This window comes from Oncorhynchus keta, chromosome 15 (assembly GCF_023373465.1).
Source record: "Oncorhynchus keta strain PuntledgeMale-10-30-2019 chromosome 15, Oket_V2, whole genome shotgun sequence".
NCBI lineage: Eukaryota > Metazoa > Chordata > Actinopteri > Salmoniformes > Salmonidae > Oncorhynchus > Oncorhynchus keta.
In genome coordinates this window covers 17,581,227-17,606,331 of record NC_068435.1, presented here as the reverse complement: position 1 = coordinate 17,606,331, position 25,105 = coordinate 17,581,227, and the positions used below count along the sequence as shown (strand labels likewise).

The 25,105-nt window shown below is 42.2% G+C and overlaps 1 protein-coding gene across 3 annotated transcripts in view; it reads left to right on the top strand.

Moving 5' to 3' along the window:
• Positions 1–10,026: 10,026 nt before the first annotated feature.
• Positions 10,027–25,105, top strand: part of LOC118394552 (phospholipid phosphatase-related protein type 4) — a 29,555-nt gene continuing 14,476 nt past the window's right edge. Inside the window, exons 1-4 of one of the 3 annotated variants that reach the window (XM_052463532.1) lie at positions 10,027–10,166; positions 17,953–18,138; positions 22,701–22,830; positions 23,062–23,260. In XM_052463532.1, the coding sequence (XP_052319492.1) occupies positions 10,134–10,166; positions 17,953–18,138; positions 22,701–22,830; positions 23,062–23,260 (548 nt within the window). In that variant the 5' untranslated portion in view covers positions 10,027–10,133. Of the gene's footprint in view, positions 10,167–10,571; positions 11,011–17,486; positions 17,574–17,952; positions 18,139–22,700; positions 22,831–23,061; positions 23,261–25,105 lie in introns of those variants that run through there. The other 2 variants (XM_035787830.2, XM_052463533.1) reach the window with 2 other exon arrangements.

Here is a 25,105-nt window from a genome sequence, read left to right as displayed (position 1 = left end):
TGACTTTTGGGAAATTGAACTGCTCCCTGACTTGTCTGCAGAGACGGTCATGGATGCAAGGCGCAGTTTGCAATGCAAGGTCAGCCTGACAAGGTCATCACGAACAATGGCCCACAATTCACTGCACAGTTCAAGCGTTTCGCCTCAGAATGGGAGTTTGACCACGTGACCTCCTCTTCAAGACACCCAAAAGCAAATGGCAAGGCAGAGTCAACTGTCAAGATTGCAAAAAACCTGTTAAGCAGGGCCTTGCGTGACAGCAACGACCCATGGAAAGCGATCTTACAGTGGAACTGTAAGAGGAACACACCCACCGAAAACATGAACAGCAGCCCCGTAGCTAACAAACTACTTGAGCCCTGCGTCATGGTTGGTGTCACGGACAAACTGCGTCACAGAAACCAGCTTCCACGACCGGACTGCTCCAGACCTACCAGAGCTGGAGGTGGGTGAAACGATAAGGATGAAACCGCTGCCGGGAGACCACACAGGACTTTGGAGGCTGGGCACGTGCCCAGAGTTGCACCACATTCTTACCTGGTGGATGTTGGTGGCTCCCTCCATCGTCGCAATCGGGTGGATCTGCGCGTAGCAGAGCAGACAAACCAGAACACACCATACACTCACCTAGATGAGCTGGATCACAGTCCAGGCCTAAGGGTAAGGGATGCAGAATTGAGACATGAGCCAACTGAAGGTGATGCTTCTACCCCACCAAGTTCTCCAGCTCGTAGCCCTAATCCTACCCCTGTCAGAGCCAATACTTACTCACAGGTGGGTCGGCTGTGCAAGCCACCGGACAGGCTTACTCTGTAAGCAAGAGGCTGCGTTAACTTCTTATGGCTGAGGGCAGTATTGAGTAGCTTGGATGAATAAGGTGCCCAAAGGTGCCCAGAGTAAACTGCCTGCTACTCAGTCCCAGTTGCTAATATATGCATATTATTAGTATATTTGGATAGAACTCATATGGCAGGCAAAAACCTGAGAAAAAATCCAACCAGGAAGTGGGAAATCTGAGGTTGGACGTTTTTCAACTAATTTCCTATTGAAGATACAGTGGGATATTGGTCATGTTGCACTTCCTAAGGCTTCCACTAGATGTCAACAGTCTTTAGGACCTTGTTTGATGCTTCTACTGTGAAGTGAGGGCAAATGAGAGGGGAACGAGTCAGAGGTCTGCCAGAATGCCTTGAGATCGTGACGCTCGTTCACGTGAGAGCGAGCTCTGTTCCATCGCAATTCTACAGACAAAGAAATTCTCTGGATTGGAACATTGTTTAAGATGTATGTTAAAAACATCCTAAAGATTGATTCTACACTTCGTTTGACATGTTTCTACGGACTTTAACGGAACTTTTGGACTTTTCGTCTACTCGTGCGTCATGAAGTTGGATTACTGGGCTGAACGCGTTAACAACAAGGAGGACATAAATGATGGACTTTATCGAACAAAACAAACATGTATTGTGGAACTGGGATTCCTGGGAGTGCATTCTGATGAAGATCATCAAAGGTAGGTGAATATTTATAATGCTATTTCTGACTTCTGTTGACTGCACAATATGGCGGATATATGTTTGGCTTGTTTGGTATCTGAGCACCGTACTCAGATTATTGCATGGTTTGCTTTTTCCGTAAAGCTTTTCTGAAATCTGACACAGTGGTTGCATTAAGGAGAAGTGTATCTAAAGTTCCATGTATAACACTTGTATTTTCATCAACATTTGTAATGAGTATTTCTGTAAATTGATGTGGCTCTCTGCAAAATCACCGGATGTTTTTGGAACTACTGAACATAACGCGCCAATGTATACTGAGATTTTTTTATATAAATATGAACTTTATCGAACAAAACATACATGTATTGTGTAACATAAAGTCCAATGAGTGTCATCTGATGAAAATCATCAAAGGTTAGTGATGAATTATATCTCTATTTCTGATTTTTGTGACTCCTCTCTTTGGCTGGAAAAATGGCTGTGTTTTTCTGTGACTTGGCTCTGACCTAACATAATCGTTTGTGGTGCTTTCTCCGTAAAGCCTATTTGAAATCGGACACTGTGGTGGGATTAACAAGAAGTGTATCTTTAAAATGGTGTGAAGTACTTGTATGTCTGAGGAATTTTAATTATGATATTTCTGTTGTTTTGAATTTGGCGCCCTGCACTTTCACTGGCTGTTGTCATATCGATCCCGTTAGCGGGATCTCAGCCATAAGAAGTTTTAACTTGTCCTCTGTTTATTAAAAATAAATTAAAAAAGAGGAAGATGACAACTGAAGTAAAAAGAAAATGTAATGCTTTTTCAATTGTTATGACTTGACTGTTAAGAACTTAATGTTATGCCGTTATGTTTGCACTTTCTATTGAAAAGGATGATGTTATGGAGTCTAGTTGATAGGTAATCGACTGGCTGGACTGTTCCCTGGACTCTGAGTGTAGGGATTTGTACAATGCATGAACAAGGCTATTGAACTTGAAATTTGGTGTCTGTCTTTATTCCTTTATCCAACATATCATACTGAAACAGATATTGACCAATACCTTGCACTGCAGTCTTTCACCACAGGACCCTAGAGGTATTACAGTCAATGCTTATGAACTGAATATTTGTATGTGCATTTCCATATATCAATGACACTAACAAACTGGTTGAATTGTTCAGCAACATATCCGGTGAACATGACTTTAGTGATGAAACTTACAGTTGAAGTCGGAAGTTTACATTCACTTACGTTGGAGTCATTAAAACTCATTTTTCAACCACTCCACAAATGTCTTGTTAACAAACTATAGTTTTGGCAAGTCGGTTAGGACATCTACTTTGTGCATGACACAAGTAATTTTTTCCAACAATTGTTCTCAGACAGATTATTTCACTTATAATTCACAATTCCAGTGGGTCAGAAGTTTACATACACTAAGTTGACTGTGCATTTAAACAGCTTGGAATATTCCAGAAAATTATGTAATGGTTTTAGAAGCGTCTGACAGATTAATTGACATTATTTGAGTCAATTGGAGGTGTACCTGTGGATGTATTTTGAGGCCAACCTTCAAACTCAGTGCCTCTTTGCTTGACATCATGGGAAAATCAAAAGAAATCAGCCAAGACCTCAGAAAAATAATTGTAGACCTCCACAAGTCTGGTTCATCCTTGGGAGCAATTTCCAAATGCCTGAAGGTACCACGTTCATCTGTACAAACAATAGTACGCAAGTATAAACACAATGGGACCATGCAGCCGTCATACCGCTCAGGAAGGAGACGCGTTCTGTCTCCTAGAGATGAATGTACTTTGGTGCGAAAAGTGCAAATCAATCCCAGAACAACAGAAAAGGACATTGTGAAGATGCTGGAGGAAACAGGTACAAAAGTATCTATATCCACAGTAAAACAAGTCCTATATCGACATAACCTGAAAGGCCGCTCAGCAAGGAAGAGGCCACTGCTCCAAAACCTCTATAAAAAGCCAGACTACGGTTTGCAACTGCACATGGGGACAAAGTTCGTACTTTTTGGAGAAATGTCCTCTGGTCTGATGAAACAAAAATAGAACTGTTTGGCCACAATGACCATCGTTATTTGTGGAGGAAAAAGGGGGAGGCTTGCAAGCCGAAGAATACCTTCCCAACTGTGAAGCACGGGGGTGGCAGCATCATGTTGTGGGGGTGCTTTGCTGCCAGAGAGACTGGTGCACTTCACAAAATTGATGGCATAATGACGAAGGAAAATTATGTGGATTTATTGAAGCAACATCTCAAGACATCAGTCATGAAGTTAAAGCTTGGTCGCAAATGAGTCTTCCAAATGGTCAATGACCCCAAGCATACTTCCAAAGCTGTGGAAAAATGGCTTAAGGACAACAAAGTCAAGGTATTGGAGTGGCCATCACAAACCCTGACCTCAATCCTATAGAACATGTGTGGGCAGAACTGAAAAAGCATGTGTGAGCAAGGAGGCCTACAAACCTGCCTGAGTTACACAGCTGTGTCAGGAGGATTGGCCAAAATTCACCCAACTTATTGTGGGAAGCTTGTGGAAGGCTTCCCGAGACGTTTGGCCCAAATTGAACAATTTAAAGGCAATGCTACCAAATGCTAATTGAGTGTATGTAAACTTCTGACCCACTGGGAATGTGATGAAAGAAATAAAAGCTGATAGAAATAATTCTCTCTACTATTATTCTCACATTTCACATTCTTAAAATAAAGTGGTGATCCTAACTGACCTAAGACAGGACATTTTTACAAGGATTAAATGTCAAGAATTGTGAAAAACTGAGTTTAAATGTATTTGGCTAAGGTGTATGTAAACTTTCGACTTCAATTGTAAAACAAAAAAAGGGACTTATCAGATTGATACATATTTGCACTACTCATATACTGTATATATTTTTTTGTGAAACATGTAATTTAATTAATTGTCAAAGTTCCAAGATGAGGTAAGATTTCTCAATTGCTGCATATGATTTAGTGCTAATTGACTTAGTAATGAACTGCAGTTACTGTCAATGGTTAGCTGACTGATATATCCTAGCTACTTAGCTAACTATTGATAATCTTATTAAATGAGGCTATACAGACAAAACAACAGCATCTATTGCTAGACTAGAGATATCAGGGACCTTCCGAGTGACACAGCAGTCTGAAGGCACTGCATCGCTGTGCTTGAGGTGTCACTACAGATCCGGGTTCGATCCCGGCCGAGACCGGGAAACCCATGAGGCGGCGCACAATTGGCACAGTGTTGTCTGGGTTAGGGGAGGGTTTGGCTGGCCAGGAAGCCCTTGTCCCATCGCGCGTTAGTGACTCCTTGTGGCAATCTGGGTGCATGATAGTTGTACAGTGTTTCCTCCGACACATTGGTCAGCTGACTTAAGCGAGCAGTGTGTCAAAAAGCAGTGCGGCTTGGCAGGGTCTTGTTTTTTAATCCCTTTTTCTCCCCGATCTCTAACTAATGAGAATGAAGAACTAGAGAAAGTACACAAGCCTTGATAAGTTCCATCCATCTCGTATGATTACCTAGCCAAGGCCAGTGTGCATCCTTCATAAATGTGAGTTCATATTCTTACAATTCATGTGTTGTGGACGCACTCCTTTGTTATGCGAATTTGCATTTTTACTGAGAGCTAGTAACTCTAAGCTTGCTCTTGTTTCTGTCATCCAATTTTAGACATTTAGCATATCAGTGTCTAGTCGTATATTCCCTGTGGTTGTATGGATTTATACTTTATAGATTGTGTGGGTTTTTTGTTAGCAATGACCTTGTGGATGCATTATACATTAAAATTCATGAAGCTGTGTGAGGATGATGGTGCTCCTCAGTACTGTTGTGTAGTTTCACTCCTCTGATCATTCATTAGTGAAGTCACAGCTATGGTGTAAGGTTGTATTGCCCTGTGCAGCAGACAACCTATTGTAGCCATATTATTTATAGCTTATGTAATTGCAGGTTGTACCTTCCTATCCTATACCTTCCATTTACTATTGTATTTAATTTCTCCCTTTTCAGAATCACACACTCTTGGTTAACACAATTGTCAAGCCATGCACTGTGCTGTGCTGTGCCATTACTACGATATGTGAATCAGCGTCATTAAACAACCTCAACTAGATTCCTACCGGTCTGTCATCTGTGCCCTTACAAGTGCCTGGAAGAGAACAAGTAAACCTAACCCTACAGAATATACAGTCCACCAAGTCCTCAACTACAGTAACTACCAATTGGATATAACGAAATTGTGGAGAAACAATGGGTAAAAAGTTACAAAAACATATACCCCCCCCCAAAAAATCTAATAAAGACTAGAGATATCCCCTAGCTATAGCTGGTCGGGGGTTGGGATCCTCTCTCACATCAAAACATACCTGCAGTTGTGAGACAGATGGAGAGAGAGAGAGAGAGAGAGTCATCATAATCATCAGGAGGTGAAGTGCAAAACTGACCTTGGATCATTAACTCTGAGACTACTACATCTCTATCTGTATTTCTATGTAAAACATCTCTTTAATAATACTTCCTGTTGACCCGACCAAGTGACCTCTCACCTCTGAACATGTTGTGCCCTCTATGTAGCCAGTTCAAAGGGGGGAGGGGTTCACCGACACAGCTGATATAACCTAAAGGATTTAGGGAGAAGGTGAGAGAGATAAAGTGAAGGATAGAGACTGTTATTGAGAAAATGAGGTAGTAAAGAGACAATGTTCAACAGGAATATGTGTGTGTGGCCTCACCTGGTGTCCACACTAATTGGCTGCAGAGTACTTTATGCTGAAAAACATGCACAGACACAAGGACAAGCAATATAGCGTAGTTATAGAAATAATGAAGTGTCTTACTATTCTCCATGGTTAGCACTCTTGCTGTTCTTTGAAGGTGGAAGGAGCCACAGTTATACACCTGAGCCTGCTTACTTGCACAACACAATCCATCAATCAGATTGATACATGAGTGTGTAGGTGTGGGTTATATATAGGGTGTCTAATTGTTCTCCATTGTTTCAATATGGATGACTTAAAATATCCTGTTTTGTTTTTGTACAGACATCACACCCTTACCTGAGAAGTAGAAATCAAAGGGAGAGAAACTGGAAATTGAATAACTGCAGTTGACATAGCTAAGTAAATGGAAGAATACTCTTATTGCAATGTGAATGGCTCTTAAAAGAGCCTTTGGTTGTGCATAGTGTAGTCTATGGTGTTGCCATGGAACAGCATCATCTTTGAAGAAGTAGGAGGTGACGATCTCCCACACGGATTGCCTCTCTTGCTGCGTTGTTGGACCCCATCCTTGAAACATCCTGCAGAGCAGCAGACTTCTCCTCTGGCACACGGCGTCGAGCTGCAGATCCCCTCTTGGTCCTCGTTTCCATCCTCATGAAGTTAATGTATGCAGGACACAGGTATCAAATCAAATTGTATTAGTCACATGCACCGAATACAACAGGTGCAGACCTTACAGTGAAATGATTACTTACGAGCCCCTGACCAACAATGCAGTAAAAAAAAATATGGATAAGAGTAAGAAATAAAAGTACCAAGTAATTAAAGAGCATCAGTAAAATAACAATAGCGAGACTATATACCGGGGGTACCGGTACAGAGTCAATGTGCAGGGGCACCGGTTAGTTGAGGTAATATGTACATGTAGGTAGAGTTTAATTAGGTATTCAGGAGTCTTATGGCTTGGGGGTAGAAGCTGTTAAGAAGCCTCTTGGACCCAGACTTGGTGCTCTGGTACCGGAGTTTGCCGTGCAGTAGCAGAGAGAACAGTATGTGACCAGGGTTGCTGAAGTCTTTGACAGGTAACCTTCACAGGCCTGAATTCCCCCAGGAGGCAGTCCCAGATGGTCCAGGTCATCCAACCTTGCAGTGCCCTACACGGTAACTGTAGACAATCGTTTTGAAGGAATCTCCAGTTACAAGGCATCTGTAGGAACAGTGGCGGTTCTAGCTTGTATGGCTCCTGGGCAAGCCCCCCTTCAGCGACCCCCTGAATTTTGGCACCACACGGACAGGTCTGTGAACTCATCTCTATAGGCTGTCTCGTCGTTGTCGGTGATCAGGCCTACCACTGTTGTGTCATCGGCAAGCTTAATGATGGTGTTGCAGTCGTTCCTGGCCGTGTAGTCAAGAGTGAACAGGGAGTACAGGAGGGTACTGAGCACGCACCCCTGAGGGGCCCCCGTGTTGAGGATCAGTGTGGCGGATGCGTTGTTACCTATCCTTACCACATGGGGGCGGCCCGTCAGGAAGTCCAGGATCCAAGTTGCAGAGGGATGTGTTTAGTCCCAGGGTCCTTAGCTCATCGATGAGCTTTGAGGGCACTATGTTGTTGAACGCTGAGCTGTAGTCACTGAATATCATTCTCACATAGGTGTTTTTTTTTTAAATATTTTTTATTTCACCTTTATTTAACCAGGTAGGCAAGTTGAGAATATATATAATAATAATATATGCCATTTAGCAGACGCTTTTATCCAAAGCGACTTACAGTCATGTGTGCATACATTCTACGTATGGGTGGTCCCGGGAATCGAACCCACTAACCTGGCGTTACAAGTGCCATGCTCTACCAACTGAGCTACAGAAGGACCTGTTCTCATTTACAATTGCGACCTGGCCAAGATAAAGAAAAGCAGTTCGACAGATACAACAACACAGAGTTACACATGGAGTAAAACAAACATACAGTCAATAATACAGTATAAACAAGTCTATATACAATGTGAGCAAATTAGTGTTACTTTTGTCCAGGTGGGAAAGGGCAGTGTGGAGTGCAATAGAGATTGCATCATCTGTGGATCTTTTAGGGTGGTATGCGAATTGGAGTGGGTCTAGGGTTTCTGGGATAATGGTATTGATGTGAGCCATGACCAGATTTTCAAAGCACTTCATGGCTACAGCCGTGAGTGCTACGAGTTGATTTCTCCATTGTGTTATTGACTGTACGTTTGTTTATCTAATGTGTAACTATGTGTTGTTTGTGTCGCACTGCTTTGCTTTATCTTGGCCAGGTTGCAGTTGTAAATGAGGACTTGCTCTCAACTGGCCTACCTGGTTAAATAAAGGTGAAATAAAAAAATAAAAATGAGCCGTCCCACATTCGCACCGCCCAACGGTCCCACGCCCTCTCCGCTCCTCACCACTATCCTTCCATTGAAAATAAATGGGAAGCGGTGTTTCACTGCGCGGCTTCGTGTGCTAGTGTACACGGAGAATTAGAGGGTAAGGTGGAGCTCCCACCATGTCACCACCCATCAATTCCTCTCAGATCTCCACAAATGTCTATACTCTTGGCAGTAAGGACTAGGGGTTGTTTCTGGACAGGCCATGTGTATTGTGATTGCTCAGCCAGTCAAGCAGTCTGGGCACAGACTAAAAAAATGTCATAGCTGTCAAATATTTGCTTATTCTGTCCTTGGAAGATTATCTCAATTACATTTCCTTGATTCGTTGCATCCTCATCTCCTCTTCTTCTTCTCATAACCCATTGGATGAGAAGGTCAGGGGTCCCTCCCCTTGATGCAAATAATCAAGGAAATGCAATTGAGATTCTCCCCTAACAGAGGGAGTTGAAGAGACGTGCGACTGCCTGCCTGCCTGCCTGCCTGCCTGCCTGCCTGCCTGATGTGGTTATTCTGAGCTATGAATTTGTGGGTTTTAAGGACCTTACGTGTTTTATAGCACACCATTAGCAATATTCCAGTACTATATAATAGCACTATTTCCTAGTTAATCACTGATAGTTGAAATGTCTGGAATTAATCTTTTCAATAATACTTTCAGTTAGAGCCCCTGGATTCTTCCTGACCATGTTACTTGACCAGGAAAAACTCTGTGTTATGCAGTAGTTGTACTCTATCACAAGGACAGTTTGTCTGGTCAGCTCACATGTCTCAGAAGAACTCAGGGCATTGTTTTATCAGGTCCTTGAAGATGATTGGTCGTCAAGGTACAGTACTAAGGTAGAAGGGAAAGGAAGCTTTTCCAAACAATTGGGATGCTGTCTTCCCTTCTATTGTAATATTAAAGCTCTACCATTAGATGGCAGGAGTTATCTGCTTTGACTTCTGGACACCTGAGGTCAAACACATCTCATCAAACTTTTCTGCAGCCTACACTACAGCAATGGTTAATCCCCAAGCGCTTTTTATCTCATATCTGAAGTAATTCAAGAGAGAGTTAAACTGGAGATGAACGTGTGGGGGGGGTTCCATTTCTGTCTGCATGAAGCTACTGTGGGTTATAAATAAGCTAATTGTCCAGTGTTTATTGGAAGGAGAGGGCAACTGATGGTGTGCTCTGAAATTCCCAAATGCCTTCCAGATAATGAATAAAGCTGAAATGACAGTTACAATACCATGATGATGCAACTGCCACCACCACATAAGAACATGAAGTGAACTCACTGACCACATGAAGGAGTTAACAGACACTGTGGTTGAGCTGAGAGTTTCAATCCCAGATGGGGTGACACATTTCAACTAACTGTCTCAGTATTCACTAGGTTGTCATAAGAAGAGGTGGAAGATGGCAGGATTCTCACACTTAAAGACATGTGTGGAATAACACAGCAAAACTGGATTGGAAAGCATTCTGTAAAAAGGGGAAAACCAGGGGGAAGTTGAGGATGTGTTTGTGTTGTACAGCAATGAAATTGGAGGTGGGTATTTGTGTGTGTGTGTGTGTGTGTGTGTGTGTGTGTGTGTGTGTGTGTGTGTGTGTGTGTGTGTGTGTGTGTGTGTGTGTGTGTGTGTGTGTGTGTGTGTGTGTGTGTGTGTGTGTGTGTGTGTGTGTGTGTGTGTGTGTGTGTGTCCTCTGCATCCAGCTCTCTGCCTGCAGCTCTCTGATCTAGACACTTAGGCTACAAAGGCAAAATTGATTTTGTGTTGATATGAAAATGAACAATTAGTGGTGCAACACTAGAGGGGCGACTCTACAATAGTTATATGTGTAACACATACAAACACTTGTCATGCACCCAGTATTCATTCGGCTATGCGCGTACTCTTATGCGCGCCACCCGTGCGAAAAATAGGTTTTAAGTACATTTGTTCTGACGTCACTTGTATCGATCTTTTTAGCATTTTCCTTCTCGAGTCGTTCCACATCGTTGTCACCTGCAAATACTAAATACTCATAAGGAATGTAATGCAATATTTGTAACATGTTTCTGCCCTCTAGATATCTAAATACGCACAATGTTTTGAATTGTATCATTTGCTTTTGTGGCTGGTTTCGATACAGTGATTCTTTGCGCGAGTGACTGACTGCAGTGGAGTGGTTCCTTCAACACAAGCGCGACACTTGGCGATGGAGCAGAAACCACCAGCTACAGAAGCATAATCTCTTACATTGCCAAAATTACGGGCGGAATTAAATACAACTCTCTGTCTCCGGCCTCTCAAAGGAGAGACAGGAGGTTCATCATGTCTGCAAAAGAGAGATTAAAAGGAAAGGTGACCAAAGACAGCGTTACCTTACTGCCATGTTTCTATTTCGTTGAGGTAGGTGAGTTAATACAATTAGGAATTAGAACATTATAATAATAATATAATTTAATAGAATATCTATGGTTTTGAATGAATATGCGGTCACTGACAGCGGAAATGCAACAAAATGCAGCTGTATCTTATTGTATGCATCTCATTGCCTACAGGTAGCCGCGCAAAATGTGTGTAATTTTCAGACACGGCGCTGTGCATTGGTATGGCAGTCACGATCAAAGCTAGGATTAATGATGAGGTTGCCATAAAGCTACTTATTCAAGGTTAACGAGCTCTCCTCATGTATTTCTGTCATTTGTGTCATATCACAGATTCATACAGTAGCGATGATGTAAAGTGGTGAACATGATAGAGAATAACTCATTTTAATCTTGTGACTCGAATAGTCACATCTCTCTTGTTTAATCTCTATTTTATCGATCATATAACTCAACACCCACATAATTTAGAGAATGTCCGTCCAAAACTAGTTGGATTATGCAAAATTGACTCCCAAGGGTGCGTTCAAGATAAAACAGGAAGGAAACATATTTAGCCCTGTTAGTTTTCTCCCACGCAGTGATTATAATGAAACTGCAAATCATGAATATTGATATGCCATGCTAGTTTATGCAGGATTACTCTGTTATACAGCATGTGACGCCTATGTAAAATGACATAAGCCTATACAGCCAATGGATTAATAAATGCATTAGCATTTTTTTGTGACTAGAGGCCTAACTGACAAAGACAGTAATGTCATCTGCTGAATCTGGGAGCTCTCCATAGTACTGAAGACTGCTGCGTGGTTTCAATGCATTATTATGAGTTTGATGATGCTCCAACACATTTGTAGGTTTTACCATTCATTATAGATCAAGTGAAGATTAACCATAGATGATTACCTGAAAGAGCATCGGGTGTGTCTAATGTTTTCCCCTACATAGGCTGCATTTACACAGGCAGCCCAATTCTGATATTTTTTACACAAATTGATCTTTTGACCAATCAGCTCTGAAAAAGATCTGAATTGGGCTGCCTGTGTAAATGCAGCCATTGAAGGCTATATGGCCTGGTTCTTGGATGTACACATGGGAGAGGGGCACGATGCCCATACTAAGTAGGACAAGCATTCTCAGGGGGCTTCTATAGTGCAGGTAAGGAGGGTTGCAATGCAAACCTATGTCATTGACAAGCAGAGGTTCTCTCTTCTTTGTCTGTTAACGCTGACTCTTTTGGTTTTACATTTACATGTTTTGTCATTTCGCAGACGCTCTTATTCAGAGAGACTTACAGTTTGTGCATTCATTTTACGGTACAGTTGAAGTCAGGCGTTTACATACACCTTAGCCAAATACATTTAAACTCAGTTTTTCACAATTCATGACATTTGATCCTAGTAAAAATTCCCTGTCTTAGGTCAGTTAGGATCACCACTCTATTTCAAGAATGTGAAATGTCAGGTTTGTAGGCCTCCTTGGTCGCACCTGCTTTTTCAGTTCTGCCCACACATTTTCTATAGGATTGAGGTCAGGGCTTTGTGATGGCCACTCCAATACCTTGACTTTGTTGTCCTTCAGCCATTTTCCATGACTTTGGAAGTATGCTTGGGCACATTGTCCATTTGGAAGACCCATTTGCGACCAAGCTTTAACTTCCTGACTGAAGCTTCAATTTATCCACATTATTTTCCTCCCTCATGATCTATTTTGTGAAGTGCACCGGTCCCTCTTGCAGCCAAGCACCCCCAGAACATGATGCTGCCACCCCCATGCTTCATGGTTGGGAAGGTGTTATTCGGCTTGCAAGTGTAACAGTATAATTTCTGTCCCTCTCCTCACCGCTACCTGGCCTCGAACCAGGGACCGTCCGCACACATCAACAACTGACACCCACAAAGCAGCGTTACCAATCGCTCCACAAAAGCCGTGGCAGAGCAAGGGGAACAACTACTTCAAGGCCTCAGAGCAAGTGACGTCACTGATTGAAATGCTATTAGCGCACACCCAGCTAACTACCTAGCCATTTCACATCGGTTACACTCACCCCCCTTTTGACCTCCTACTTTTCTGCAGCAGCCAGTGATCCGGGTCAACAGCATTAATGTAACAGTTTTAGCTTCTGTCCCTTTCCTCACCCCTACCTGGGCTCAAACCAGGGACCCTCTGCACACATCAACAATTGACACCCACGAAGCATCGTTACTCATCGCTCCACAATAGCCGCAGCCCTTGCAGAGCAAGGGGAACAACTACTTCAAGGTCTCAGAGTGAGTGTCATCACAGATTGAAATGCTATTAGTGCGCACCCCGCTAACTAGCTAGCCATTTCACATTGGTTACACAAGCCTCCCCCTTTTCCTCCAAACATATTGATGGTCATTATAGCCAAACAGTTCTATTTTTGTTTCATCAGACCAGAGGACATTACTCCAAAAAGTACGATCTTTGTCCCCATGTGCAGTTGCAAACCGTTGTCTGTCTTTTTATGGCGGTTTTGGAGCAGTGGCTTCTTCCTTGCTGAGCGGCCTTTCAGGTTATGTCGATATAGGACTTGTGTTACTGTGGATATAGATACTTTTGTACTGTTTCCTCCAGCATCCTCACAAGGTCCTTTGCTGTTGTTCTGGGATTGATTTGCACTTTTCGCACCAAAGTACGTTCATCTCTAGGAGATAGAACGCGTCTCCTTTCTGGAGCGGTATGACGGCTGCGTGGTCCCATGGTGTTTATACTTGCGTACTATTGTTTGTACAGATGAACGTAGTACCTTCAGTCATTTGGAAATTGCTCCCAAGGTTGAACCAGACTTGTGGAGGTCTACAATTATTTTTCAGAGGTCTTGGCTGATTTCTTTTGATTGTCTTATTATGTCAAGCAAAGAGGCACTGAGTCTGAAGGTAGTCCTTGAAATACATTAATAGGTACACCTCCAATTAACTCAAATTATGTCAATTAGTGTCACGCGCTGGTCGAAGTATTTTGTGTTTATCTGCATGTATTGGGTCAGGCCAGGGTGTGGCATGGGTTTTTTGTATGTGGTGTGTATATATTGGGATTGTAGCTTAGTGGGGTGATCTAGCAAAGTCTATGGCTTTCTGGAGTGGTTCTCAATCAGAGGCAGGTGTTTATCGTTGTCTCTGATTGGGAACCATATTTAGGCAGCCATATTCTTTGAGTTTGTTGTGGGTGATTGTCCTTAGTGTCTTTGTTCCTGTCGCTGTATTAGTTGACAAGTATAGGCTGTTTCGGTTTTTGTGTTATTTCGTGTTTACGTTTGTTTGATTAAACATGGATCGCAATCTACACGCTGCGTTTTGGTCCGGCTCTCCTTCACCACACCTAGAAAACCGTTACAATTAGCCTATCAGAAGCTTCTAAAGTCATGACATCATTTTCTGGAATTTTCCAAGCTGTTTAAAGGCACAGTCAACTTAGTGTATGTTAACTTCTGACCCACTGGAATTGTGATACAGTGAATTATAAGTGAAATAATCTGTATGTTAACAATTGTTGGAAAAATTACTTGTGTCATGCACAAAGTAGATGTACTAACCCGACTTGCCAAAACTATTGTTTGTTAACAAGGAACTTGTGGAGTGGTTGAAAAACGAGTATAAATAACTCCAACCTAAGTGTATGTAAACTTCCCACTTCAATTGTAGCTAGGTAAGACAACAAGATATCAGTCATAGTAAGTAGAACTGTTCATCAATAAAGCAGCTATCAGCAAGGTCAGTGCTGCTCGATAACAACACAAATGTCCTGCTAACTTGTGAGTGAGAGGAAAACAAGATACGAGTAGTGAAAATGGAGAAACCACACAGTGGTGCACAATGTCTAATTTGAGCACCAAGCAGCGTTCTCTGCTCCATCCTCTACTTCTTCCTCTACCCTCTTTAGCTGAATATGTCGACTGTGTTTGCTATGCTTCAGTAAACATAAAGAACCTCAACAGGACATGAATGCAGGCTAACTCTCTGTCTAAGTGTGACATCAACAAGAAGGATAGCCCTTGGTAGACAATGGATCTGCTCCCTGAGAGAGAGAGAGAGAGAGAGAGAGAGAGAGAGAGAGAGAGAGAGACTCCATCTTGGGAGAGTATGAGGGATCATTGGATTATAAAAGTGTCAAACCCTGGGACCTAAATCACTGGCCTCGCTAGTCACTTGATCTTGTGAGCTGCCCTGGTGGCCCAGTCTCTTCTATCATAGGATTGCAATGAAATACAAAACATTATCTCTGGAAACCATGAACTCAAGTTATGTTGAATAACTTAAAAATAGTGTATGGTCATAGAAATAGAATCGCTAGAATGCCATCCATCATGGCGTTATTGACTTGAATGGGGATTCCTATTTCTATGGTTATGGTTAGTATTCGACGTTTGCTACATAACTACAGCAGACGTGGCTAAAAACAATGGTTGCTCAAACAGAGCCTTCCAGATTTACTGGAATTGCATTTTTGTAATTTGCCCTTTGGTGGGGGACAACCTACTGTTCCTCCTTACCTTCAGCCTATTCAGATGGATGTTCCTTTACAACTGCTTAGTGACAGGCAAGATGGTCGTGCAGATCATCATTCAGTTATTTGCTTCATGGAGCTCAATTATATAGTAAATTAACTGGTGTCATCACAACAAGCAGAAAGCCTACACATAACCTGGATGTCAGTAATCAAACAGATGCAGGAACAGACTTGCATGATAAGCTCTTATTAAACGAGCACAAGGTTGCAAAGTGCTGTCAGTGTGGTGGGCAACCAGGCAGCATCCATGTAGCACAGCTTCTAAGGTGTTTGTTTGTGATTAGGTCCATACCAATAGTTTGCTAGGCATTATTTTGATGCCATTGTTTATGTCCGTTTATTCTTTTGCTCATAAATAGTAGGTCAAAATTCTGGTTTTGGTTGTTTTAGTAGTAGTAGTAGTAGTAGTAGTAGTAGTAGTAGTAGTAGTAGTATAGTAGTAGCAGTAGTATAGTATAGTAGTAGTAGTAGTAGTAGTAGTAGTAGTAGTATAGTAGTAGCAATAGTATAGTATAGTAGTAGTAGTATAGTAGTAGCATTATTAGCATCAGTAGTAGTATTAATAGTAGTATAGTAGATGTAGTAGTATAGTATTAATAGTACTAGTAGTAGTATAGTAGTAGTAGCATTGTCAGCTGTTGTGGTCGTTAGTTGAACCAGTTATCGTAGCATTATATCAATCATGATGATCCTCTTCATTATTTTGTTAATGCCAGTATAATTTTAAGCAAGACCTTATCGTTTATAGTTCTGGTATATTAGCAGGTTGGAAACTGCATGAAGAAATAACCCATTGACCCATACTGGGTTGGTTCTAAATTCCTTCTGGTTGGAGTCTTAAATGACCGGAATTAGTCTCATTTAGAACTAGTGATTCAATCAGATCAAACGTTAATGGGCAGTAGGCGACACCTACATAGCTGATGTTTTGGCGGTGTCAGAGGTGTAACTGCATTGGAGCTGTCAAATCGGGGAACAGCTGCTTGTCACGAACCTACACCCGTCCCATTCGCGTTACAAGTTCAGAAAGAGAAAGTTTAGGCTATATAGAAATAGTTATTTATTTAACCTTTATTTAACTAGGCAAGTCAGTTAAGAACAAATTCTTATTTACAATGAAGACCTACTCCGGCCAAACCCGGACGACGCTGGGCCAATTGTGCGCTGCCCTATGGGACTTCCAATCACGATGGGATGTGATACAGCCTGGATTCAAACAAGGGACTGTAGTGACACCTCTTGCACTGAGATGCATGAGATGCAGTGCCTTAGACCAGTACGCCACTCGGGAGCCCTAATAACAAAGATCAAATCATTCAATTAAATAATTAGGATTTCTATCAGCCTATTGGAAGCAGTTCCACCTCCGACATGTGGATATCGGCTAAAGCAGATCTGATTGAATTGAACCCTTAGTCTCCAGTGCATGATGGAGAAAGCCTCAGGAGGGAGGAGTTGTGTAGGGCCAGGAGTTTTTCCTTACCTTGTGACCTGGTGCGAGAAACTCCTGGTGCGAGAAAGTCCCATTTGTGTATTTACTTTAAAGAGTTCCGTACTGTAACCCCCGTCCCCAACAAAGAACATTGATCTCACTCATGTAAGATCTGTAAATGTAGCTCCTCAGCACTCAGGAAGGATGAGGATCACTCAGGAAGGATGAGGATCACCCAGGAAGGATGAGGATCACTCAGGAAGGATGAGGATCACTCAGGAAGGATGAGGATTACTCAGAAAGGATGAGGATAACTCAGGAAAGATGATGATCACTCAGGAAGGATGAGGATTACTCAAGGAGAATGAGGATCACTCAGGAAGGATGAGAATCACTCAGGAAGGATGAGGATTACTGAGGAAGGATGAGGATTACTCAGGAAGGATGAGAATTACTCAGGAAGGGTGAGGATTACTCAGGAAGGGTGAGTATCATTCTGGAAGGATTAGGATTACTCAGGTCAAGATAAGGATCAATCAGGAAGGATGAAGTTTACTCAGGAAGAATGAGGATCACTCGGGAGGATGAGGATCACTCAGGGAGGATGAGGATCACTCAGGAAGGTGGGAAGAGTGGGTTGTCTTTTGGATGGCTTGTCTGACAGTGCTCTAATGTTAGTCTGTTTTCGGTCTGCTGCTTGCCATATGTTCTTAAGACAGCTTCTAACTTTTCCCCCTCTTTGTCTCTCGTCCCTCATCTCTCTCTCTCTCTCTCTCTCTCTCTCTCTCATCTCTCTCTCTCTCTCTCTCTCTCTCTCTCTCTCTCTCTCTCTCTCTCTCTCTCTCTCTCTCTCTCTCTCTCTCTCTCTCTCTCTCTCTCTCTCTCTCTCTCTCTCTCTCTCTCTCTCTCTCTCTCTCTCTCTCTCTCTCTCTCTCTCTCTCTCTCTCTCTCTCTCTCTCTCTCTCTCTCTCTCTCTCTCTCTCTCTCTCTCTCTCTCTCTAGCTTCCCATCCTGGCCTCCTCTGTGGTCAGTCTGTATTTTCTGGAGCTGACAGATGTGTTCAAACCGGTGCGGTCAGGTTACAGCTGCAATGACCGAAGTCTGAGCATGCCCTACATCGAGCCCGCTCAGGAGGCCATCCCCTTCCTCATTCTCTTCAGTCTGGCCTTCGCTGGACCTGCAGCCACGGTCAGTGTAACCACAAACCTCATTCCTGTGGTGGAATTATTGTAATCAAAAGGAGAGACTTTTAGATTTCTTCAAAACAATCCAACTTTATTATTGAATTAGTGCAGTAATGGAGCTGGTCGGTAAACACCGCTGGAGGTGATCACTGAGAACTCAACGAGGGGATTTGAGCCACAGAATTTTATAGCAAAATCCATCCTCCTGGATGTTCTGGACAAACAACAGATGTATGGAATTAATTTAAGAATTTTAACTCACATGTAGAAAATGCATACATTCTTCATAAAACAAGAAGCATAAAACAATAACTCATTGCATGTGTTCCTGCACGTGACCAGCTGTTATAGCACTGGCTCAGCCTCCTCCCAAGAAACTTAGCACTGTCTCCCATTTCAACCTCCAACACATATTCTAACTATTCTACCAATTTGTCTGGGGAGGTCATGATGCACAGTCACCTGCACGAACCCATGAAGAAAAACATAAGATGCATACAGATTATGAGGTTCAAAGCTATATCTTCATGAAAAGCACATATTTAATGCATAATGCAGTACATGCAACAATGGAGTTGAATAAAATAAGCTTTAGTTATCTAGCATACTCCAATGGATCAGCATGGTGGAAATAGCTATTTCCAACCCAGAAACAGAAATTAGCATATCTTGTTGGACAAATCCAGATAGCGACTCCTGGTTTAAGTCAAATGTATTCTGTTGGTGCCAAATGAACATGACCCAAGACAAGCATCATGATTCCAATAGATCAAATAGATTAGGATCAGTTTTACTCTCCGGATCAGAGTTCACCCTCTCCATTCACCAGAGCATGCTGAGAATAGTGTCAACATCTTAAATTCATAACAGCAGTGTGCTCTTACTCTCAAGGGACCCTAATTGCACTACCAAGGGATCACATCTAAGGCTTTAGGGCCTGTTTGCTGGCAAACTCACTCAGTCCTGGTTTACTCTCTGTGAGTGTGGATAGTCCCCCTCTAAGGGTTCTATATTTAGTGTACCAGCAAAATTCACTTCTATTCATATTTCACTTCTAAGGGTTACTCACGGCCAGCATGTTCTTATACTCAGTGTGTTCCTTCCAAAGGGTTCATCCACTTATCAGTGCTCACATCTTATGGTTTATTCATGCTGAATGAGAGTTCACTCCTAAGGGTCCAGGGAGAATCCAAAGGGTTTGCTTACAATGTCTGGGGTTCATTCCAAAAAGTATCACATTTAATAATTTAGCATTCTCATTTTCCTGGATTAATCAGAAGGGTTTTCTCCCTAAAGTATGCTCAGATGTGTTTACTCATGCAGATGAATTCGCTCATAGGCAATGGGATCACTTCTGAGGGAAGTGTATGCTCCCGAGAGTTTTTTCTTGTAGAGTGGTTCCGCTTTCAGGGTCTAGTTAAGAATAGGATTTCATTGTTTTAATATTTAATATCTCACTCTTCCAGAAGTGTTCTGCTCTTGGGTGTAGGGGTCAAGTGTCATCATTTTGCTAAAGGTCATGGTTTTGTAATAGTATCTTCTATAAAGATAACATCTCTATGTTGTTCTGTCCATGGTGTCTTCTGTATTCTATACACTAGTAATGTGAGAAAACAGCAAACCTTAAGGTGTCTGCGAGACACTTTCCCATGGACTTTTATGAAAAGTGTTGGCCTAAAATATAATGTCCTGATTTTGCTGGTTGATGATCATCCCAAATCTCCATTAATTGGACGTGTTATATTTGTAGAATTCTTAGCATCACTCTGCTGCTGCTCTCTCTCAATGCTCCTCAGCAAATATTCCCTTGACTGCGTTTCGCTCGGCGACACATTCTCTTTCTCTCCTTCGACTGTTATCACCTAGGCAACCTGCGGGGTGGTGCTTCTTGCAGTGTCATGCCTTGTCCACCTAGGGCCACTGTCAGAACATCAACACAGGCAGACAGAGGGACAGACAGACAGAAAGACAGACAGATTTTATGACTTATAAAACAGCTTCCCATGGAAGGCTTTTCTTGTTTTTGTTTATGCTTGAATGACTTGGTTTTGATGTTTGGTCGAAACACACAGATTACACTTGGTTTCTCTCTGTTGCTTTCTTTGACTTTAGCTATGACAACGTTATCGCAGTATGACACTGGCTTCGCAGGCAACTTGGATACGGTTCAGATGTTTAGCTGCGACTTGTAATCAAATTCCTTTTGTTGAGAAGAAATAGGTCACTAGGTCATCTTTAGTATTACACACAACAACTACAGACAGCCATACAAAGCCATACTAAAAACATTTCAGTATAATGGCTTTGCCTCTAGCAACATGTTCTATGATGGTTAATGCAACTCCTATCGCTCTCCTTGAGTCATTAACTTCATATTGGGTCCCTTCTTTAAGAAATGCAGTATCATCTATATAACATCACTACACTGCAGCAGGAGATATGATTGCCTTGACTATATATACTGCCTGTTTAATTTGTTCCCACTCACTGATCCTCTCATCATTAAAGTAAATGCAGGCAATGCCCTATTAAATGTCATGTGCCTCCTACTGTGCCGAACGCACATGTTTTTCTGTACAGTATAGGCTATACAGTAGTAATTGATCCTAGAATCAAAATTTTAAAAAACATAGGCTGTTAAAGAACAGTAACAAAATTTGACAATGAATACTAAGTTGTTCAGCAAGGGCGTGCCTTTGTGTACCTTCTGTATACTTCTGGCCCTTCCTTGGACACTGTGTTAACTAACCTCGAAACGAGCTTCAATGCCATACAATACTCCTTCCGTGGCCTCCAACTGCTCTTAAACGCTAGTAAAACCAAATGCATGCTTTTCAACCGTTCGCTTTTCACCCGCCCGACTAGCATCACCACCCATGGACGGTTCCAACCTAGAATATGTGGACAACTATAAATACCTAGGTGTCTGACTAGACTGTAAACTCTCCTTCCAGACTCATATAAAACATATCCAATCCAAAATCAAATATAGAATCGGCATTCTATTTCGCAACAAAGCCTCCTTCACTCAAGCCGCCAAACTTACCCTAGTAAAACTGACTATCCTACCGATCCTCGACTTCGGCGATGTCATCTACAAAATAGCTTCCAACACTCTACTCAGCAAACTGGATGCAGTCTATCACAGTGCCATCTGTTTTGTTGCCAAATCACCTTATACCACCCACCACTGCGACCTGTATGCTCTAGTCAGCTGGCCCTCGCTACATATTCGTCGCCAGACTCATTGGCTCCAGGTCATCTATAAGTCTATGCTAGGTAGCCTCCCGGGTGGCGCAGTGGTAAAGGGTGCAGTACTGCAGCTCCAGCTGTGCCACCAGAGAATCTGGGTTCGCGCCTAGGCTCTGTCGTAACCGGCCACGACCGGGAGGTCTGTGGGGTGACGCACAATTGGCCTAGCATTGTCCGGGTTAGGGAGCGTTTGGCCAGTAGGGAAATCCTTGTCTCATCGTGCACCAGCGACTCCTGTGGCGGGCCAGGCGCAGTGCATGCTAACCAAGGTTGCCAGGTGCACAGTGTTTCCTCCGATACATTGGTGTGGCTGGCTTCCGGGTTGGATGGCGCTGTGTTAAGAAGCAGTGCGGCTTGGTTGGGTTGTGTATCAAAGGACGCATGAATTTCAACCTTCGTCTCTCCCGAGCCCGTACGGGAGTTGTAGCGATGAGACAAGATAGTAGCTACTAAACAATTGGATACCACGAAATTGGGGAGAAAAAGGGGTAAACATTTTTAAAAGTATATATAAAAATATATATATAAAAAAAGTCTAGGCTAGGTAAAGCTCCGGCTTATCTCAATTCACTGGTCATGAAAACAACACCCACCCGTAGCACACGTTCCAGCAGGTATATCTCACTGATCATCCCCAAAGCCAACACCCCGTTTGGCCGCTTTCTGGTTAAATAAAGGTGAAATTTAAAAATGTGCCAAGGGAAATCTCACACGCTGGTTAGATGGTTCGACCGAGATGTTTAGTGTTTCCACACAGGTCAGTTGTTTCTCCCCAGCAGGTGAGATGGTACGTGCTAGCTGTCTAAGGTTTGTCGCAGCTGCCGTCCTGTTGTAACAGATCTCTACCTCAGCATGTCGTCAGGTGTCACAGGCAGACAGTTAGTGTAGCTGCCCCACAGGCAGGCAGTTAGCGTAGCTGCCCCACATGCAGACAGTTAGTGTAGCTGCCCCACAGGCAGACAGTTAGCGTAGCTGCCCCACATGCAGACAGTTAGTGTAGCTGCCTCATTGTCAGGCTGTCATAGGCACATACTGTAGTTGTTTTAGCTGATTCACAACAGAAGGCTTAGGTGGTGGAGCAGCCCTGCATTGACTTTAGCTATCTCTCCTTCCCTAACAGCTGCTGCTATCCACAGGCAACTCATAACTGAGATTATGAATAACTTATCTGTCAGTTAGTGTCATTGCCATTTAAATTCCAGTCAATTCAGGAATGGAATTGCGCTCCTATTAATAAATTATTTGGTCCAATTATTCAACATACAGGAATTAAACCCTCACTCTGTCTGTCCTTTCTGTCAAATCTCTCCCTAGATAATGATAGGAGAAGGTATCCTGTATTGCTGTCTGTCCAGGAAAAAGAGTGGGGTCAAAACGGAGGCCAATATCAACGCAGCCGGCTGCAATTTCAACTCGTATATACGGCGAGCTGTTCGGTTTGTTGGTAAGTTTTGATATTTTCTCAATCATGACATATGAAAACATATGGTGTATCTCACTTCACAAAACATAAACTCTGTGGGACCTATCTGTGTAGTGAACAGCCACATGTTTTGTATAGTGTTTTGTCTTGTCTTTTGGTGATTAGCTGAGTAATATCTCCCTTGCTCTCCCTCTTTCTGTCCCCACCTTTGCGGGTTGTCTCTCACCTCTTCCTCCCATCTCTCTCTACCAGGGGTCCATGTATTTGGCTTATGCATCACGGCTCTCATCACTGACATCATCCAGCTGTCGACGGGTTACCACGCCCCCTACTTCCTGACAGTGTGTAAACCCAACTACACCATACTCAACATGACCTGTGACGACAGCTCCTTCATCATAGAGGACATCTGTTCTGATGGAGCAGACCCAGCCGTCATCAACTCTGGCAGGTTAGAGTGCTGATCTAGGATCATTTTTGCGTTAATAAACAAGTAATAATAAATAAGATTAAATGGACAGGGAAAATCTGATCCTAGATCAGAATTCCTACCCTTGGACAGTTTATGGATACGGGCCCAGTAAACCAGACTGTACTGAAAATGTATTTAAAATATGCATAGAGGTTGGAATAATGCATGCACCATCACCCTCAGGAGAAACTAGATGGTTGGTAGAACATGTGGTTGACCATGGCAGTCAGCATTTATGAATAATCTCCACTGTGTCTGTGGAAACAGGTGTAGGGTGAAGTTGCACCTAGACCAGGGGTGGGCAAAATACTGCCCGCGGGAAGTATCACTATTTTTATTTGAAGGGGGAGGTATTATTAGAAAAACACTCCAGGCCACTCTTGAATGTCTAAAACTTGACAGAAATTATAATGGACCTGTGTATTTTAAAATAACTGCCCTTTTTCTGGCACGCAAATTGCATTTGTTGAACAAATCAGCCCAAATATAAATCTGTGCGGCCCTCCGCTAAATTTTGAAATCCTGATGTGGCCTCTTCAGCCAAAACATTTGCCCACCCCTGCCCTAGACAGTTTAGCATTTTCCCCACTAATGGTTACGATTAGGACTAGTGTAGGGGAAGCTGATCCTAGATTAGAACCTAGGGCAAACTTAACCTTGGAGCTTGGCCTGCAAGGTCATCTCTAGTGGGTTACCACATATGGTCATTAGCATGCCTCTGTAATGTAGTAAAGTTTGAAACAGTATACAGTGCCTTCAGAAAGTAAAAAATATTGTAGTAGTATACAGAAACTGTAGTAAACGATAGGATACTTTACTACATACTGTAGTATCCCTCGATCATGTGTTGTACTCATAGAATGTTATATTATACTGTAAAATACTCAACACTATAGTATTATCCACAAAATAAAATATCTGCAAAAACACTACAGTCCACAAAAACACTGAAAGACTATAGTAAATACTAGTATTTAATTTGCATATACCATGCTCATTCCACTCTCCCATATCCCGATTTGTGCCATCCGTAGATGAGAAGCCTGCATGCCAAGTATAGACAATATATTGTGTTCCCTACAGGTTATAGGAAATAGCAGAAGCTATGAACTATCCATTCAGACCTACTGTTTATGGAATAATTGCTCTTTTTTTATTTCTTCACTAGGTTTCCTAGAAAGCACCCCCCTCACTTCTATGCCGAAGATAATAAAACAAAAACACTAGTAAATACTACAGTAATGTCCCCAAAAACACTCAAGTAAATAGCACAGTATACTGTACTACAGTCCGCAAAAACATAACAATAAATACTACAGTATACTACAGTCCGCAAAACACTAGAGTAAATATTACAGTATACTACAGTGTGCAAAAACACGACAGTCATTTCTATAGTATACACTACAATTTCTTTAACTACAGTACTTATACTATAGTAAACTGTAATACTACAGTATACTACAGTAAATATTGTAGACTTCAGTCTGCAAAAAAAACTAAAGTGAATACTGAAGCATGAGGGGTGACGTGGAAATTACGTTGATTCAACCAATTTTTGCCCGGTGAGATGTTACAAAATGCTCATTAGCAATGTTAATAACAGTGTAATGTTAATAAAAGTGTAATGTTAATAACAGCGTAATGTTAATAACAGCGTATTGTTAATAAAAGTGTAATGTTAATAACAGCGTAATGTTAATAAAAGAGTAATGTTAATAACAGTGTAATGTTAATAACAGCGTAATGTTAATAACAGTGTAATGTTAATAACAGTGTAATGTTAATAACAGCGTAATGTTAATAACAGTGTAATGTTAATAA